The following is a 21,198-nucleotide window of genomic DNA, read 5'->3' on the forward strand; positions in this document are numbered from 1 at the left end:
CATTGTGAGTTTTTTAATCCTACTGGTAGTTTTATGAAATGTTAATTTTTGTATAGATCAGGGTTAAAAAAAACCCAAAACAAACACCCTGTTTAAATTTCAGCATAAATAGCTCAGTCTTCAAATCACAGAAAAGCAGAATAGGAGAGGCTCTCAAAAGGTCATCCTACTGTTCCAAGCAAGGAGCAATTGCCCCTAGGTCAGTTTTGCTAGATGCAGGCTTAACCTGTTCTGTAAGTTCTTCATGATGGAGACTCCCTATCCTTTGTAGCAATCCACGAGTGCTTCGCTAGCATTACAAAGCATTTTCACAGCATCTAATATCAAGCTTTCCTTCTGAAATTTAAGTTCATTATGTCTTGCTCCACCTTACACGGACATGAAGAACAGAATGTTGCCATATCTTCTGGCAGCTTCTTACATACCTGAACAATGCTATGTTCCCTTAGTCTTCTCTTCTGTAGTCAGTCTTTTCAATCTGTCCTCTGAAGTCTTATTTCCTGAATGTCCGATTATTCTTCCTACTGTCCCATGGGGACGCTCCAGTTGCTCACTATTTTTCAGAGCAACAGCAGTGGTGCGTAGGTGCACTGTTGTGTTTAAGGCCACAATGACTAAAGTGAAGAGAACTGAATGCTTATTTCATGGTTCTTGCAGGTTATAGTCGTATTAAATACCTGACAACTGCCTCTTCACACAATAGCAACAACGCTGATTTATTATTTACAACTGCACAACACCGACTCCCACTCACCATATGACTACTACAAGCCCTAGAACTGTTCTTCAGAACTGCTGCCCAGTGGGCTCCACTCAAGAAAATTTCTATTTACATATTTTAGCATTTAGATTTCCCCTCTGGATTCCATCCCAACTGGAAAACTCCTTTGTTCAACTCAAGATTATTTTTAATTCAACCAGTCTTCCAGCGTACTCATACATCATGTACTTTCAAGTCACCACCAAACTTAAATACATTCTCTGTACTGACCTCTGCCAAGGTCCATTTTGACAGTGAGCAACTGATAACTGCTTCCTGGGCACAATCATCCAACTAGCTTCTCCATATACTTAAGCCATCTAAACCATGCTCCCTGGCTGATTTATAGCACCACCATGTAAGTCAGTGTCAAATCCTTAAATTTTGCTGGTTCTAAAGCAAAAGCACAATACAATACTTGTCTCATTACTCCAAAGTTCCCATAAATCTTGCATATTGGCTTTTTTTTAAAGCTGTGTGCAAGATGCATTTTTAATTAACAAAATGTGTAAGAGGAGTATGATGACAAGTGGCCGATTTCCACAAGGAAAGTAAGCAATCCTAAAAAGAAAAGCAAGCAACCCAGCTGGTTTGCCTGCATTCTCTTTACATTTGTTCCTACCATAGAGGTAGGTGCCTGGTGAAGAGAGCAGTGCAGGTACACATGGAGCTCAGAAACAAGCGTTAGGTCTATACAGGTAAAGCAGGGACCAAAGCAAGTTTCTCTACCTTTGCTTTAAGCTGGCAGAACATGCTGCCAATTTATGCAAACAACGCTTTGCTTTTGCTCCTGAACTCCACTCACTGCTGAGGAAGCACTCTCCCCACACAGTGCATGGGGCAGGGTAAGAATTAGCACCTAGAATTGCTTGACTAGATTATAAAAAACAGTATACAGATAGTTGCCAACATTTTGCAAGACAGGGTTTCAAAGTCCACAAAAAACCCCGAGATGACAGGTAGTGCTCTGTATGTTTTACCTTTTATTTTTAATTAAAGGAAGTTTTTCAGCACAGGTACTATCAAGGTCTTTAATTATGCAAAAACTCACACTGATTTTTAAATTTTAAAAAAATCAGATTTTTTTCCCTACAGCCTTAAACATAGTGATGTTAGACTGTTTTCAAAAATATCAGTCTAACACGACTTTTACAACAAATATATGTCCAATCTTACTTCACTCTATACTGAGTATACAACACTGAAAACTGTCATATTTCTCACTACAATTACGTACTACAAATAGTATGCTACTTAACTACGTTGTCCGTAAATTGTGCAGTTAGAGATAGCAGATAATGCTTGATAAGCGTGTGTGTACAATATTCATTCGTACTTTTGATTTAGATTTCAGGTAACTTCGTAAGAGAACTCAAAAAAGTAAGTTTTCCACTCAGGATTGAATTCTGTAAGAATAACTTTGCAAAGACTACTGTAAATTAATGAAATATGTCAAAACACAAGAAACTACTGAAAAAAACAGAGATTCATATGTGACTATCACTTAACACTGCCTGTTCACATGATTAAGACATTTACTACAGGAGAAATACTCAGAAATACTCAGCCAGGCATGATGAGAGTTGCGGATCCTCTCATAACTTCAAAACATCCTAATTCTGACTGTTGGACACTTGCTTGCCAGTGTATGGAAATTATAGCAAAGTCATGACAAATTTTTACATCACGAGTCTCTCCTGCTAGCATGGTATTTTCCATTTAAGCACAACTCAAAAAGACAAAAATGTTTTGAAGAATGGTAAAACACTATTTTACACAAATTTCAATCATTAGTCAATTAATATGCAGCCTTACACAAACACTTATGACAATGCACCACTCCCAAGTGTTCAGGTTTCCCCTCAGAATGAATAATATTAGGGAAAGTATAGGTTAACATAGAATACAATGCCTTAATATTGTTAGAAATATTAGCTAACATAAAACACAAATTTGTTTAAAACTTATTTATTTGATTTGGAGGGGTAGAATGTCAGGGTTTTTTTGTTTTGCATTATTAGTATTTTTAAACTAAGCACTAAGAAAGTGGTTGTTGGATTGCTGGTTATAACTTTAAATTATATTAAAGATTACAATTTACAATTATATAGGTAGTACAATTTAATTATAACTCTCTTATTTCATGAAAATTTCAAATAGAGCACAAGTTCTTATACAGAAATACCAGCTAAATACCTAATTCAACACAGTAGGAAGTCAGGCACTGCAAAGGTAAATCTTAATACTTCGAAAAAAAAAGAATAAAAGAGTTTCCCTTTTTACCAGCATTACCCACAACTACAAAGCAAGGCAGAGAGAACTTTTGGTGTAGAAGTGATTTTGAAGAGTTCAGTTAAGAAGGAACAATAAAAGTTCACATGCAAAACACTATCCCCCAAGGTAACTTACCTCAATGTCTTGTAGGCTGAACTCTTTTTGATCTTTAAAGTTTGCAGCTCCTGCACTCAGTTCCATCAGCATTTTTGCTATTTCTGGTTTTATTGCTGCTGTGAGTCGACTCGCTGCTTCCATGACATGTTCCTGCACGTCTTTCAGTTGCATAGCTGCCTTAGAATAGTGCGAGTTCCTAAATACACTGCTGAAAAGGTCTGTAAGGAAAGTGCTTGTACGGCAAAACACGTTGAGTGCATCCAGATATTTGGAGATTCCCTGCTGGATGTCTGCGATCGGAGTAGTGTGGGACACAGGGTGGTTGCAGCTGCCCGCAGCAGCTGAGGAGACCAAAGGGGATGCTGGGGTTGTGGATGCCAGCGGTGCGCTCAGGGTCCTGCCTAGCTCAGGCATTTGATACTGCTGGTGTTGCTGCACTTTTTGCTTGGACCCGCCAAGCAAAAAGCGCCGCTTGTAGTCCATTTTGCTTTCTTGTGCACTACAGCAATACATAAGTGAGTGCTTGTCCAAAGATTTCTTGATTTAACAATCACTTGTCAAATTCCTTCCTCAAATATATAGTTATGTACAGTAACAGTGGAGGACTGTGTACATAGGTTTCACAAAAGGCATTTCAAAAAGGCAAGCGTCTGTATAATCTGTATCAGCAGTGAGAAAGGCAGCAGATTTGCTGACTTTGTATTTTCAGTGTTTTTTGTATTTTCAGTGCAGCCCTGCTGCAGTTATAAACTGTACTCAAAAAGCAAGCCGAAGTATCTCAATAATGCTCTGTCTCTTGTTTGGTATTCCACGCTGCACACAGAAAAGCAACGCTGGAGCAGAGAAGTTATCGCCTACAATTTCTTCATGAGCATATGGTCACTTGCTGTTAAGTCTACAAAAGTTATTTTTGTCAACACAAATAATAGTTTTAGAAGCAATACCTTAACATAATTTTCCCATTAGTAATGGCAGGAAAAGTGGAGCAAACCACCGATCAACAGTGATTATAAAAGCAGTGCAGAGGCTCCTTCCTTGAAAAAGCAAATCCTTATGTCAGCAGATCAAATATCTTCAAATGTCTTGACAGATCCAGTCTGCCAAATTAGTTTATTTGTAGTGTCTCTTCTTAATACTGGAGGGAAAAAAAAAATCTGGACTCTGCTTACAGAAGACTTCGCAAGTATATGCTATTTAAAATTAGAGTGTTTATTATTGCAAGCCTTCTTCCCCTTTCCTTGTTTGTTGAGGTAGTTGTTTCCGTCGTATCATTAAGAAGTGGTGCTTCCAGACTGCATTTGCCCTCAATTGTAGACTCAGAACAAAAATGCACAAACGTATTTGTAAGGCCTCTAGGTCATTTCCTGTGAAGGAAAAAAAAAAAAGTTTAAAATGTTATGGAACAATGAGAAGGTTTAAGATTTTAACTCCTGCAGTGTCCTGATATACTTTTCTAGGCATATGTTGTCAACAACACACAAGATCAAAAAGAATGGAGAATTGCACCAACAATTTAAAAGACAGTTACAAGTTGGTGTCATCCTGTTACTAAATACCGCTGAATATTTTCTTATTAACTCTCCCATCCTAGACTGTGAAACTTAAGACTATAGTTAATCCCCAGTGCAACCCTCATACAGTTAAGAACAGTGGAAGGCTATTAATGCAGACCTCAGGGGGAATTAATCACATTTTCTAACCTCATCCTTTTTAAATAATTTAAAAATTAAATCAATGAAGCTTTCTTTCACACACTATAATTTATTGCAGAAATCTGATATTCCCTTCATTTTAATAATGTACCAAATCAAGATACAGGTCCTTCACTTTTTTTTTCAGTACAACAGTAGAGAAATCTGTGTATATCCTGAGACTAGCTAAAAAATACAACATACACATCCCATTTCAGGATGACAGACAGCATGTCATATGCAACATACTATACGAGGCTGAATTGCTAACAACACAGGTTGGCATAAACACACTCCCCAGACATGAAAGTAAAGAGAAAATACAACTTCTAGTACTGCCCTGCTCCTACTAGAAAACTCTGGTGCAGCTGGACAGCCAAAGCATTTGTAGGAAGGTAAACAGAGCCTGAGCAGTGAGCAAGGGTCAGTTGACCACAGAAGACATTCAAGGCCAGGCTGGAGGAACTGGAGCTTCTGGAAAAGGGCATAAAGATTTTTTAAGCCCTTACTCACTCTAAACACACTCTTAACTGGACAGGGCTTGGCATCTCATGATCATGTTTACAGATTGGAATCATATATCCATACAATGGTCAGTTATACTAGGAGCTCATTTACATATTTTATATAAACACATACATATATACTTATACACACATGTGACAATAACTATTTTTAATTTTTACATACTGTGAATTTATAGCTAGTTAGTTAATCCCACCTCAATCATCTTCCTTTCTTCTGTGCCAGAGTCAGAACTGCATTGACCTAATTACCTCTTATCCCACCAGCTAGCATCATGTAGGTTGGAAAAGACCTTGAAGATCATCCAGTTCAACCATTAACCTAACACTGACCGTTCTCAACTCCACCTGATCCCTCAGCGCTGGGTCAACCGGACTCTAAAAAACCCCCAGGGATGGGGACTCCACCACCTCCCTGGGCAGCCCATTCCAACGCCCAACAACCCCTTCTGGAAAAAAATACTTCCTAATATCCAGTCTAAACCTTCCCTGGCACAACTGGAGGCCATTCCCTCTTGTCCTATCACTCGTTACTTGGTTAAAGAGGCTCATCCCCAGCTCTCTGCACCCTCCTGTCAGGGAGCTGTAGAGGGCGATGAGGTCTCCCCTCAGCCTCCTCTTCTCCAGACTAAACCCCCCCAGTTCCCTCGGCCGCTCCCCGTACGACCTGTACTCCAGACCCTGCACCAGCTTTGTAGCCCTTCTCCGGACACGCTCGAGTCATTCAATGTCCTTTTTGTAGCGGGGGGCCCAAAACCGAACACAGGAATCGAGGGGCAGCCTCACCAGTGCCGAGTACAGGGGTGAGATCCCTTCCCTGTCCCTGCTGGCCACGCTATTGCTGACACAAGCCAGGATGCCATTGGCCTTCTTGGCCCCCTGGGCACACTGCTGGCTCCTGTTCAGCCGGCTGTCAATCACCCCCCCAGGTCCCTCTCTGACTGGCAAAGGTTAGGGTAGGAAACCCCATACTAGCCGTCCTGAACAGGTAAGTTTGTACAGTGTTCCTTGCTTTGAGAGAGGAATGCTCTATTTCTTTAGACTGCAGAAGAAATGATTAACAATGTCAGGACATTATCAGAAGGAAACTATAATGTAGAGAAACATGACTGTTTTCAATGTTTATCTAGTCCTAGCTATTAGTCCCACTTTAAGGTCACTCTCTCCCTCTCCTACACATACATGTAAATTGATTTGATCAAAGGAGGACATTCTTTTCCTTACTGCAGCAATTGCTATGTACAAGGCTAATATCAAACAGTAATTCATAATGGGATTTTTCCCTTAGCACTTGCAAGAATAATCCAGATAAAACAGGAAGGAGCCCCTTAATTCAACAACAAAATGTTTCTTTAGCTATTACATTTGAGATATGAAACCTGTATTAATATTGTCAAAATGGTTAAAGAATAAGATTATTAAAATTTCTCATTTCCACCTGCCTGAAGAGACAAGATATCAACTTATTCACATAATGTGTTTTGACACATACATATGATACAAAAATCCCACAGATAAAGAAACAGGCAAGACATAGCAGGACAAAACAACACACAGAACTGGATAGTCTCACACCTACTAAAACAACAGACACACAAGTCTTTCACAAAGTCATTGCTGCAGATGGTTCTGCTTGAGATCTAGAGTAAATATTCTTTTGTATTCCCACTTTTAAAAACATGGTAAACAAATAAAACACAGCAAAAATTCCCATATGCATTTCAGCATCCCTTATTACGCTAAACTGATTGCTTACCTTAACTACTTCATACTCAATATTCACACTGAATGTGTCAAAATGCAATAAACCCATTAAACCCAGAATTTTCTAGACAGTTATAATATCATATGCATAACTGAAAACATTTTTCTCCTTGCTTTACAAGCTATGGTGCCTTACAGTGGGAAGCCTGATTAAATTGGTTTTCCTGATTGCATATAAATGCAGATGGAACAAAAGAGTTGGTTAATTTATATGCATTGTATAAGTAAATTGGTGATTATTTTCCATAAGTAGATATGAATTTCCCATTTCAGAGGAATTTAAGAAATGATCATGAAACATCTAAATGTTAATTAGTGCCAAAAGTAGAAAAATCCAAGAAGGGCTTTTCAAGCTATACAGCACTGAATTAGACAAGCATATTAGAGATGCACTACAATTTGGGGGTTGCGATTACACACTGAGCCTTTCAGGATCAAACTAAGTCACTGATCATTTGCAACAGTCTGATATTTAGCCAATACATAAAACTGATACATCTTAAAAGAACATAAATGCAATGAATAGAAAAAATGATGGTTTAGTATTTTCTACAGGTATAAACAGGATACATCATTGTGTTTTCATTCTAGACAATTTCTTAGTTAAACCTTAAGATACTTGTTCAATTCCACAATTTCAATATTCCCTTGTAATAAAATCAACACAAAAGCTTGAAGAGGACAGCTTTTATCTTCAGCATGTAAAGAGATATTTATGTAGAGAGAGGAAAGCCACAGTTCTCAACACTAGGCATGTGGGTAATGCCACATGTCTTACACTTTGTATAATGAGATCTCCAACATGCTGCATACAAAATAAACATTCTTCCTTTTGCATCTTTTCCTGAAAAAGTGAAGCAGAGAACGTTCCCACGCTCTCTCCTCCCTTCCCCGATGCTATGGTTCCCCCGCTGCTCTTGGTGCATGGACTAAAAGTGGGGGCTCCATACTGTAATGATATGAACTTTATGCCAATCTAACTCTTGCCATATTAAAAAACAAAAACAAAACAAACAAAACAAAACAAAAAAAACAACCGAAAGAGTTTCATTCTAGTGATACAAGAACAGCATGTTATCAGTCCAAAATATAAACATTAAGCTTGTACTTCATTTTGCGGAAAACAGAAATATTCACAGAAATCAAGTGTAAAAAGTATCCAAAAAGTTAGCACATCACAAATAAAAAAATTTATTCCTTCCATTGTGTAATCAAGACCAAAACAGCACTGTTTCTATACTATTAAACGTTATAAATAGAACACGTGGTAGAAAAAGAACCTCCACGCTGAACACTATCCTGTTGAAAGCTATAAAAAGCTACTGAAAAAGTTCACCACACTGTTTATGTTCTTGCTTTAAGGAGTTAATGCTATAGTTAAGGAACTGCTACTAGTTTGAGCTATCTGAACTTCCGCAGAGAATCAAGTAGACATCTGCTAGAGTTACTCTCAAAATGGCCACATTTGCATAGACGAAACAGAAACTGGATGAAAATCACTGCATATGCAAATCAAGTTCACTATTCTTTTTTAAAATGTAACATCCACAAATTTTTGCTTTGATACTTCCCAGAAAATCAGAAGTATTTGTCCCAACTTCACTGATTTCAAGAGACACAAATTAGCACAGAAGACTTTCAGACAAACGGAATTTGGCACCTCCCAGTTTCTGTTCTGGACCAGCAACAAGGGGACTAATCCCCCATTTGTCCCATTTGGGACTACCTTGCTAGAAGAGGCAACTTTTTCCCTGAATCAACACAGGAAATTGAGCAGAAGTAGTAAAATGTACAAGTCTATTCCTAGTTAGTTACACAATTACCCATACTGTCAACTTCCTTTCAGCCCACTTCATCTATTATCTACATGAATGTTTTGCAGGCCATACTGGTTAAAATTTTTTTGATCACAAAAAACGGCTTTCCACGCTTTCAAAAGGGTTCTGATCTCAATTTTAAAAGCTGCTTGCAAAGGTGTTCTTTATAAATTCCGTTGTCCTTTCAGGGAATGTGCAATAACATATGAGTAAGATGACACAAAGCACCTGAGCTAAATTTTTGCAAAGTAACACTTCCAGATACTGTAGTTTGGTTTTAATTTTATTATACCAATTGCAAATCTTAGGATGAACTTAACATCACAGGCATCTTTCACTTAAAACAATCAAACGTGAAAGCAACTAAATTCAATTAATGACACAAAAAAAGTAACTCCAAAAGAAACAGCCCAGAACGTTAGATTGCTTACCAGGAAAAGCCTGAACAAACAAAGCCTAGTGCAACGCCAAAAGGCCAGCAAGCTGCCAGAGCCGAGGGCCTCCTGCCAAGAACACACCAGTTCCCTCTCACATTTAGTTACACAAATGTTAAAAGTTAAAACAAATCTAAAAGTTACTCCACTATCAAAGGCATCATTCCACCTTCAAGTTCTGCTGTAACTAACCTGTACATCAGATCCACCACCTGGCCAGGCCACCCACGGTCCAAACGTGGATACCTTAAAATAAATTAAAATAGCCCAAATGGTCTTTGACATCTGAATACCAAGCTGGGAGCAGAAGAGTAGGAGAAGCCCATACACTGTTTCCAGAAGACCAGTCTCCCACTGTCCACACCAGTAGCTGGCTCAGAACTAAAAAATTTGCAAGCTGAGGCACAAGCAACATCAATCTGTGTACTGACATCTCGCAACACAACTACAAACGTCCTGGTCAAGGAAAGCCAGTGGCCTAAAGCAGGGACCCCTGGCTGGGAAGGACATCCAGCTCAGGCCCAAAGCCACGCGTGCATCACAAAATGTGCTCTGGGGCTTTGCTCACTTTGAGCACCACACCGACAAGGGTGAAGGCAAGAAAATGACAGCAAGGATGGAAGAGACAACAGCAAGGGCTTCTGGAAAAGGCAGCACTCAGAGGCCCAACTATAAAAAACATCAGTCTACAGAAAAGCACAGACACAATACTGAAACTGAAATTGAAAGTTAGTCCCAAATAGGGGCCTTGTAAGTGTACCAGTGTGTTCAAGGCACAAAGCAATCATCAAACCTTCATCTGGAGGGAAGGGCCACAGGCTGTGTCAGGTGTAAGAGGTTTCTTCTTGCTTCTCCTTTTAGATAGGCTACTAATTGTAGGTGAGAATACAAGCGACCTAAGACAGATGGTGGTAACTCTTTCCCCCAAATAAACTTTTCAGGATCCTTGTAAGTAAATAGATTAAGAAAATAAGTAGTCACAACTACTTTTGGAAGGGGATTTTTAGACCACCATCATTCTACAGATTTTTAACTGGGAGTTGATTCATTTTACACTATCCCAAACTAAAGATGGATTACATCTACAGCTAGAGTATATAGCACTTACAAAACACATCCATTCAAAAATACTAGAAATTGGAATCCACACGCCAGAGATTCAATATGAAGAATTTCAGACTTTCAATACTAAATCCCATAACCAGAGAAATTAAATTCTGAATTCAACTACATCTCCACTCTCAATTAATACACCATACCTATTAATATTAAAACTGCCCAAAGAATGACAAATGGTATAATACATTCAATCCATCCATAGAGAAAATGCATAGAATTAAGTGTGAGGGATTTTTAAATTTGTTTTCATTTTAAAACACTGTCCTGGACGTAACACTTCTCAGAATAATACAAGAGCTGAAACTATGTTTTGAAAATTAAATTTTTCAGACAACAGGAACAGCCATCTCCAAGTAATGCTGACTGGAAGAAAAACGCATTAATCTCTGACATCAACTAAGTTATTCTGCACCCGTAATTTCTTACCAACACATCATAAATACTTAAAGCATGCAAATGCTTTTATAGGGGTTGACAAGTATCATTATCTTCACCATCAGGGCAAACGAGGGTTACATTTTCTCAGGGCTCACTCCAGGCAGCTGTCAGGATGCAGGCACACGACAAGAATCCCAGCAGCCACGAGTGCCAGCATGGAGGGGACCCACGTCCTGGGAGCTCAGCCTGTTGGCAGGCAACACACGTCACTGAATCCCGATTGCTTTTGGTCAGGTGCCCGTATTTAGACTGCAAAGCCAGAAAGAAAAAACAACCTCACTTTTCAAGCCTGGTAGCCTTTCTAACAGGGTGGGCTGCAGCCACTAGAAGACCTTGGGCATCTCCTATAGGGGTTTTTTGGGGGTTGGGTTTTGTGATTTTGTGTCATCCAAGTTGTAAAAATTTCTTATTAGAGGAGGACGGAGGCAGGAGAAAGGGGAAGAGAAACAGAAATAGCCTGTTATAGCAATATCATCTTAATTCTTGGTAGCTCAATGAATTGCTTATTGGGATTCCTTTTTGGCTGCTTGCCCAGAACAGTTGGAGGAAAAAACCAAAATAAAACAAAAAAAGTAGGCAAGTCAATCTTTAGTGAACCCATGAAGATCCTGTTGGAAACTCCCTCCTTACAGGGTCTCCCCCTTCCTAATACCAGCTCACCAGATGCTCTGGCCTGCTCTCCTGGCTACTCCAGGGTTAGATTGATGTCAACAGCCACAGCATTAAGGCCAATTCAGCGTCTTCCCTCCCACCCACTGGGGACCATAGCTCACAGGACATACTCTACAGGGACCATACAGTTAGTGTAACTAACTAGAATCATCAACTTGAGCATCCTATATAGATGTATAAAAATCTAAACAGACCAACTAATACAGAAACTGATCTGATCTACCAGTGAAACAACTATGAACAGAAGCCTGGAGATCTATAAAGCCTAAATTGAAGGCTCCAGCAACCTGGTATTACTCAAAGACCAATTTCACTGATGAAATACTTACCTAGCATTCATAGATAGTCTCTGAACTAATTTATTATGTCTTTTTCTAGAATTTTTTTTCCCATTCCAATTGACCCTCCTTAAAACAAAGCTATTAACTTACTTGGGTCCATTTGTGTCTTTTGCACTTATACTGAAAAATCCTCTAAAGGCATATCTATGCTAGATGCCCTAAATGACAAGCAAAGACAAAAGTACCCCCATGCCTTGCCCAAAAAAACAAATCACCAAAGACTGTCATGAAAACCACTTAGAAACAGAAAGAACTGTAAAAGGCTGAGCACCAAATTTCTGAAGCTTGGTAAGGACTGAGGGTCGGCTGCTCAGCACTCCACCATCTTGCTTCCAACATTTAACCCTCCAGAAGAGAATCCATAGCTCTGAACTGTGTAACTACACTCCCTATAAAATACACATGGAAGGTAGATATCTCTGAATTGGATTAAGAGTTGTCAATGTACTGAGCTGGATTTTTCCAAGGCAGAGCCTACAGTGCATCAGGACACTTCTTATATTTTGTCTGAAGTAAAACATGTAACACACCAAAGAGCATTAACTCAAGTCTCATCAATAAGACAAGACAGCAAAAGGAAAAGCTGGTGAAAGGAATGTGTTAAACCAGACCTTCTTTCAGACTTGGGTGCCTCCCTGAATGTCAAAAATAGATGCCTGTCTCAGATCAGGATCACTGTTTCAATCCTCCCTTGGCAATAGGTGCTTATGTTATCTATTTTGAAAGCAGGACCAGTTCCCTTTTGAAAGAGAACTGTGGGCACAGAAGAGAAAAAAAAAAATAAGGTCCATTCTTTTGATACAGTAGCCTAACAAAGCACTTGCACACAGCACGAAAAATTCCCATGCAATGTGACTGTCAGCCAGAGGAGGCTCAAGACTCCATCTCTCATTTCCCAAAAGGGTGCACTTAACATCAGCCACATGCACAATCTTTCTTGCTCTCTCTGAGATGTAAAATGTGCTAAGATGAAGAAAAGGCTCATGGGACCCACAGCAAGAGCAAGTACAAACTTTCTGTAGAAAAGGCACAGCTCCACTTCCCAGAATAGATCATCTACAGAATTCTTTGATTCTGGCCACTGTCTGCAGGACTGCTTGGGAAGAGATGCCTGCTCACACTGAAAGCCAGCTTCTTGCAGCCAGCCAGCAGAAAACCCACACTTTTCTTCAAAACGGAGTGAAGAACTGAAGGCCATGGTTTCAAGGATGAGACAGAGAGCTGACAATTTCTAGAAAAGCCTCAAGAATAATTTAACATCTATTCCTATAAATGGCCTTTTTCAGCCACAGATTTCACTTCTTGGTGAAGGGAAGGCAGGAAGAAAAGGCTGAATTAGATAGTCAAAGCATACATGGAACAGGAATATTATTTGGTCAGGCTTGTGTGTCATGGTCCAGTTATGGCCATTTGAGAATAATTCCCACCCATGCCTTCCCAAGTCCTTTCTTGCAAACCCACCCAACACATACTATATGCACTTGAAGTCTTTCCAAGCGACAGGGGAAGCCACCTACGTCGAGACTATTCTCCACCCTGTCACTCCTGACTGCAGTTTCACTTGTAAACACAGTAAGCATGAAGAGTCTGTAATGGTATTTCCTTGATAAAACTTGAGAGAAAACAAGCATTAAGAAACCAAAATTTAATTGTGTCCCAGCTCAATAATGGTAACGGTGAAAACCATAACTTTCCACGTTTCTGGAGAAGAACCAGGTTTCAAATGGGGTGGGGGGAAGGGGAACACAGTATGACAAAACACAATAAAACAACAACAAAAAAGTCAAAACACCCTACAATCCTATAATCTCATAGCAGACATCTTAAACCTTTGTGCTCACTTCAGCAATGGACTTAGGCATATGATTCAGTCCAGTAAAGTCAGTGTTATCTCTCACATACTCAAGTGACCAGTTAAATCTCCTTGTTAAATAACCAATTGCAGCTTTCCAGCACTGGCAAATGCCACATGCATTTTTCACTATCATTCACTGGGAAGAGAGGTTTTAATACACCTTTTTAAAGACCTGCTAAAATTTCTACTAAAATTTTGTAAAGATGTTTAGAAAATCATCTTGAAGTTAATTACTGCTGAGTCAGTGTAGATCAAGAAATCAAGCAGAGGGCTCTACACAGAACTTTATTCCCACTGGCTTAAAATGATTTGTCCATGGACCCAAATACTGCATAAAAAGCTTCTGCACTTAGAAAAATGGGAATAAGTCCCAGCCTTTGACAAAGTACTTGGAGAAATAATTGAAAGACATTCTATACATGCTACCTTCAGTATATCTTCTTTCAAAAGTTTGTTTTTTCTAAGGAAGTTTTCATTGCCCCAAACAAATCATACCTTAAACAAGACTTGGAAAGACAAGTGGGAGTTAAGAGCCCTGGTCAAATACTACAGCATTTAGGCACTACATACTGCATGTACTAATAGATATATGTGAGTCTATGTGTGTGTACACACAAAGAATGACATAACTTTACAGGACTGAGGGACTAAAATAAGAGACTAGATTCATTATGGACACATTTATCAACTCATACATGGAAAAACAATCCTAGCCTCACACACAAAACAATGGGCTCTGGCCTGATCGTTACGATTTAGGAAGATGATCTCTGTGTTACAGCTGACTGGTTTTGCTAATATGTCAGCTTGACGCTGAATGGTAGACTCAGAAGAGCAAATCTTACATTACAAGTTACTAGCAAAGGAATTTGGAAGGGAGGGAGAAGCAGCCTTGGAAAAGCCAGAAACATAATTACGCCACTGCATAAATCCATGGTTTACCCACACTTCAAATTTAGCATGCAGTTCTGGTCTCCTTATCGCTCTTTCTTCCAGAGGGGCTCATTTGGCTTACTAAATAGACTAACCACAGGCTCAGGAAATACTATATGTAGCAAATTGTTGAAGACAGTTTTAAACGTGTCGCCCACAAATTCATGCTGTTCTTGCCTTTCCCTAGGTATCCCTTTATAAACTCCATGAGATAAAGATGGTCGAGTGGGATCAATTTTGAAGTCTGAATCAGCATGGTCCCTTTTACTTTCTTACTCACTCCAACTTCGTGATTATCGAAAGCAGTATATCACAATGACATATTGTTTACAACTGCTCTGGAAACAGAAGCATTTCCTCATCGATAAATCAGCTGTTAACTTTTAGACACAGCTTCCAGCCACTTTGCTGCTCTTGCAAACACATACTACATTTCATAAATGCCACCATATTCACACTTATTAGCATATACACATTTGAATTTTTCCACTGAAATATGCCTAAACCAAATTTCTAGACTGTTTTAACTTAGTTTGTGGTGCTATGCAATTTTAAAAAGAAAACCCAAACTCAGAATAGCTTCAGTACATATTTTAATTATTTTAGTAGTGTTAGACAAAAGTAGTATTTCAAGGCAGTGAAAATTACAATCATCCACACATTTAAAGCTCTTCTATCAAGAAGGAAGTTTTCAGTACTAGAAACATAACACAGATTATGTACAGAAAATCCTGTAGAGCCTTCATGTGATTTTTTTTTTTTTTTGGCCTGTTTGCAGCAAAGATGATGAAAGCTTTCAAAACATTTGGAGTAACTCAACACCAACAATCTTTCCTTTCCCAAATTACTATGCTTCTCCTGAATTCTCAACACTTGCCACAGAACACGTCTACAACATTCTCTTGATACTAGACTATATAAAAAAAAATAGAAAGGAAAAGCCCTGCAAATGTGTTTTCTTAGTGGCATTAAATACACTAATCCTAACACACTCATAAATTAAGAGGCTACTATTAGCACATATTTCCACATGTAAACTATTCAGTTCTTCATATTTAACAAATATATTACCATACTATTTCTTTGTGACCGAAAATAAAACCTAATCCAATATTTACTAGTATTTTTTCTCTTCAGTACGTGGTAGAGGCTATATCTATCTTAACATTTGCCTTCTCCCCCAACTTATCCACTGAAAGTCACCTACTTGAAAAGTATTAAGTATTCTGAAATGATATGAATTTCCAAAAATAGGAAACAGGAGTACATTTCAGAAAAACTGACATCAGCACATACACTTACTGTCTCATGACAGTTGCAGCCACGAACTTTTTTGTCGTCTAGCTAATACAGACATTCATGTCTCCGTACCACAACTCCTGCACTCTGAGAACAGACTTTCCAAACGGTTTATGGGCTTACTGTATTTGAGTAGCAGTAGATTCATCACTGAACAGCTGGAGTTTTGCCCAGGAAAACAAACTATATTCTATACTGAAGAGAGGGACATGATGATTAGGCCTTTCATATCCCTCTCATGTTGAAAATTATGGAATTATCAGAAAACTGTAATCATGAAAATGTTAAACTAAGGAAAATGTATTTTTACAGCAAATGAACATAATTATGTTTACCATATTTGGGCCCAAAGTTGGCTGGCAATTCAGACTGTATATAGACAGCAGTATCTGATTCACTGTCACAGGATATGAATAAACCAGAGCAATCCAGTGTGAATAACAGTCTCTCTCCTATAACAAAACCAAACATTAGGGTGTACAAATACAAAAAGCATCATATAATACTACTGTAAACAGGGATTTCATAAGTAGTAGTAGTTGAATGGTTTTAACCTTAATTCTAAAAATCCTTCTTGAACTAGACCTTCGTAAAAGGAGACTTTTGGAACTGTCAAAAGGCTTTATTTCTAACAAATCTATGGTTTTTAATATATTATGTAGAACTAACTTCTGTAGCTGACAAAGGAACAGTGGTGACAAGTAATTTGAGAGCATAAAGATTAAAAAAGTAGAAACATAGCATGCATACTTTATAACCTTTCCTCATTTTTTCTAATCAAAATTTGCTTGTGTGTCTCGGGCACAGTATTTCCCTCCTCATTAAGTCCATAACTTACAAGTCTTAATTAAATATAGATGAGATTTTTAAAATAGCACTAACTCATCCCGCATAGTTGAGGTCAAAACACGACTAGTTATAAGATTAAATATAGCACCCTTCCAGTCTATAAATCTCTAATACAAATCAAAATGGAAAAATATAGCCAAATCTTGCTAAGCATAACCTTTCCCCCTTCAAGAATACCCAAAACTTAGCACTTATCTAGTTGTTCTGCCTGCTTTACACAACAGAAATCTAAAAAAAGCCTTGCCCGAGTTGCTCAATCTTCTGCAAATGCCATTAACAACTGGTTCAAACACAAGTTAAGCACCAGAGACAAAAGGATTCTCCTCTTGCCCTTCTTGCCCCTGTGTTCCAGTGAGTACCACCCCACCTTCACCACACGGCAACAGCTTACATCTCAGGCTCCAGTATCTACTGCCTTCTATTAGCTGCTTCAGTAATCCTGCTTTCTATTTCAGTCCACAGAATAATTTGCTGCCTTTTATCCTCACAATGTAAATGCCAAAACAGGCCACAGGTCAACTTAAAATCAAAAAGCTGCAGACTGAAGGTTGAGGCATGCTAAAGCAACCCTAGGTCTTCTGCATCCACATCCACACTGACACAACCATAAGAAATTTCTGCTCTTAAAAGCAATTAGGGTTTTTTTGCATTTTTTTATGTTCTTCTTGAAAAGACTAGCTTGATTAAAGTTATTTTCCTTTTATTAAGAAAAGCAAAAGATCTTAGTATTTTAACAGACTCTTGTTTTCCTGCTCCTTTAAAAACAGAGTTAACACCCTTTATCATGTAGTTTAATTTCTTTCAATACAAATATACACATTCAGAAAAAAAATCTCATTTTTTATATCTAGTGTAGATGCTACCAAGGAGTATAAATAACTTCACACAAGAGCTGCTTGCTAACAAATGCATACATGGAATTCTGCCGGCACGTCTCAGCAGCACGCAGAGCTTTTCTAGCTTCCGGCTTTAAGCTGCTGCATTAAGTATACAGCATGGAAAGGCACACAACAGTCAAACTGATGTTCAGATAAATACTGATGTGATTTGACTGATGCGATTTTTCCTTTAAAAAAACCCGCATTGGTTTTGGGTTAACTATTCCCCAAAGAACTCCCCAAATATTTCCCAATAAAATTATCGATTGTTAAATAATTATCAATCCTAATTTACAGCATAGAAAGCACAATCAGACCTGAAAGTAGAAGTACTGATAGTTTTATATAAACAACTAAGCCCTCAATCACGGGCATGACTTGTCACCAGGTTATGTGCCAAAATTCCTGCACCGAGTTGTGCAAAAAAATTTTTGTCCAGCAGAGAATACAGTGGTATATTTATGCTGGTATAATACATCTTGAAAGAGTAAGAGATGTAATGTTTTAATCCATAAAACAAATTAACATGACTGATCTATCCAGTAGAAATCAAACATCCATAAGCAAACCTGAAGACTTAAGCTTAAACTCTTATTATTTGTTAGATCTTTCTGAAATCTCATGTGTATTCCCCCCTGAAGCACCTAGTGCCAACAATCCAAGATACCACACACATGCACCAATGGAAGATCCTAAACATGCAGTGCTATGTCAATATTCATTAACAGAGTTGAATTTGTTCACAAATCAAGACTGGAAAGAAGCATTTAAAATTTTAAGTGGTATCCTCTGATGTGTCAATTCTACTTAAATTATTATCAACATGAAAGACCAGGCTTACATTAAATGATGTTTAGGTGATTTAAGCCATGCTGACACTCCTTCCCAGTAACTTCTGTTGACAAAGGGCTTTCTGCTGCAGAAATTGCAACACAGTAAAACTCTGCCAGGCATGAGACACTGCAAAGATGCCAAATATATTTAAGCAATATTTCAATACCAGATGATGCATCTATTACAGATCTGACCAGACCCCTTTCAAATGTATTTCTTAAGTATTAGATTTAGAAAAAGTGACCTTTTCCACCACCAGGACTGTCTGTGCGGAGGGCGTGCTGACAGCCAGGACCACCGCACTGGTACCAAGCACTACCCATGACTAATCCGGCACCAGCAACCGATGGTAAGAAGGCTACAATACACAACACCAAGCATCAAAGCAATGCCTGGCAATTTCTACTTTATATATTACTACAAAACCACCCCAGGCACCATTTTTAGCCACTGATAGATTTCCTCCCTTCTCCCCATCCCCCAACCAGACTCCAAACCTTGAAGTAACCTTGTTCTGTTCCCCCCCCAGAGACAGCTCCATGCCTGAAACATAACCTCTAATCTTATTTTCTATTTCTAGCATACAATTCACGACCCTTATCCCAATTTTTTAAATTAAATATCCTCCACGTTGCAGACTCTGTTTCCTATATCAGGATAGCGCACGGAGTACATCAGAGTTTATAAGCATATGTTTCTTGTTGAGGACGATTTTACATTACTTTTAAAAGCATATAGTATTTATGCAATATAGGTTTAAAAGCCTTCTCTGAAAAGAAGTTTTCAGTACTACTGGTCAGTACTCCACTGCCATGCAACAACTTTGTATCTTCAGTTTATCTAAAGACCGTAAAATACAACAGATCTGCACTTCAGGCTAGTTTGCAAAGCAAAGCATTAATTTCCAGCAATTATTGATACTTGGGGAGTATCTGTGGACATTAAACTAAAGTCTTACAAATTACAGGGTTTTATTACAAAGGAATTCTCATCTGACACCATCTATTTATGAGAAGGACTTTGCTTAAACTTGTTTGGGTTTTTGCAACAACAAAATGTGTTATTTGTTTGCCATCAGTTCTGTAACATTTCTTACACAGAACAAATTAAAATGAAAACGGCCTATTGTTTCAGATGTCCATCTAGGCCACAATGGCAGCAGTCAAAATGTATACTTTTAATTAATTAGCACTATCCCTAACCCTCTTCCATATTTTTTATTAATTATACCCAATTTGTACAGTTGCTAGAGCAAAATGTTCCTCCATGCACAAATTCTCCCACAAAAGCACTTTGAATCAGAACAACTCCCAGAAGGACGAAAAAATATTTTTCTGTCTCCGAAGTGCTGAAAAACAAGAAGTTTCCAGGATGCGACCCAAGGCTGGAAGTTGCAGTCTGACACAGCCATGCCCTCTCAGAGCTGCAGAGAGTCAGAAGTATACGTCTGTTTCCATCAGCCACATGCTTCTTCTGCCTACCCCAAAATAAGCTTTTTCAGTCCCAGAAAACACACCCCCATGGAGCATGGAGGGAACATCTGTCACTGTTCAGCTGGCTGTGTGCTTACCCTGCAGAGAGGAACTGATTTGGTCACTGTGCATTAGTGAATACCTCCACTTACACACAGTGAAAGTTTAAAATAAGTGAATTCCAGTGTATCCACATACCAAAATATTTATAATGCTTATACCAAGGGAGTAGCCAGCTTCTCAAAACAAGGCCAACTATACTGATATGACTTTCTATTGATTAATCAGAAAATTAGTCAGCCTAGGATGCTAATAGCAAAGAAATTGCCCCAAGAACTTCACAAAATTACTTTCTGAACTGTATTTTATACATACACAGTTATGGGACAACTTGACCACACAAGTAAAACTAGAAAAAGCAGGAATAATCCTTGACCTAAGACATGAAGTGTTATGACATATTTTGTTAAATTTATGTGTCCCTTAACATGTTTTGCAATAAATACAGTGTGTTTTGCATTGGTCTGCAGAGGCAGTTCTACTAAGTACCATTAATTTGTTCTACTTTCTCTCTCCTACTCCTTCAGCTTTCATCCTATTCTCATCAGGGCATCATTTGAATTCATTGGTAGTTCCACAAAAATTGAGTAGTGCAAGTGGGAGGACAGCCTCTAGCAATTAAGAGTAAAGCCAGATAAGTGAACATAAATGAGACTAGAGAAAAACAAGTGTGAGAACTTCTTAAGGTAGAGCTGGCTTTTGAAATGGACTCGAAAACAATAAATACAGAAATTGTAAAATCAAGAGTCATCTCATCAACATATCTATCAGATTATTTATACTATGAATCAAAATTTAGCACGATAACAGGAGCAGTGCAGTCGAAGTAGCCTGACATGAGATTCATTTCTAGGTGGTTACTGGAGGAGTAACAATATTTTCTTTCCTTATTTAAAAAACTAAAATTACATTGCCAACATAAACAATAATTGCAATTTAGGACTGTCCCTCAGCAAAAAAAGGATGTTATAAAAACATATTTTGAATGGTAACTTCATTGAGTCTTAAGGGTCAACATTTGAAAGCTTCTCTACTCCACCCGAAAATGAGGACTAGAAACATCTCAA

At 38.4% G+C, this 21,198-nt stretch overlaps 1 protein-coding gene across 1 annotated transcript in view; it reads right to left on the reverse strand.

Annotated features, from left to right (window-relative positions):
* The window catches only part of GARRE1 (granule associated Rac and RHOG effector 1), a 62,282-nt gene that overhangs the window by 27,275 nt on the left and 13,809 nt on the right, over positions 1–21,198 (reverse strand). Inside the window, exon 2 of the mRNA XM_074912970.1 lies at positions 3,170–4,515. Within this exon, the coding sequence (XP_074769071.1) occupies positions 3,170–3,664 (495 nt within the window). The 5' untranslated portion in view covers positions 3,665–4,515. The remainder of the gene's footprint in view (positions 1–3,169; positions 4,516–21,198) is intronic.

The sequence above is a fragment of the Athene noctua genome, chromosome 9, assembly GCF_965140245.1.
Source record: "Athene noctua chromosome 9, bAthNoc1.hap1.1, whole genome shotgun sequence".
Lineage (NCBI taxonomy): Eukaryota > Metazoa > Chordata > Aves > Strigiformes > Strigidae > Athene > Athene noctua.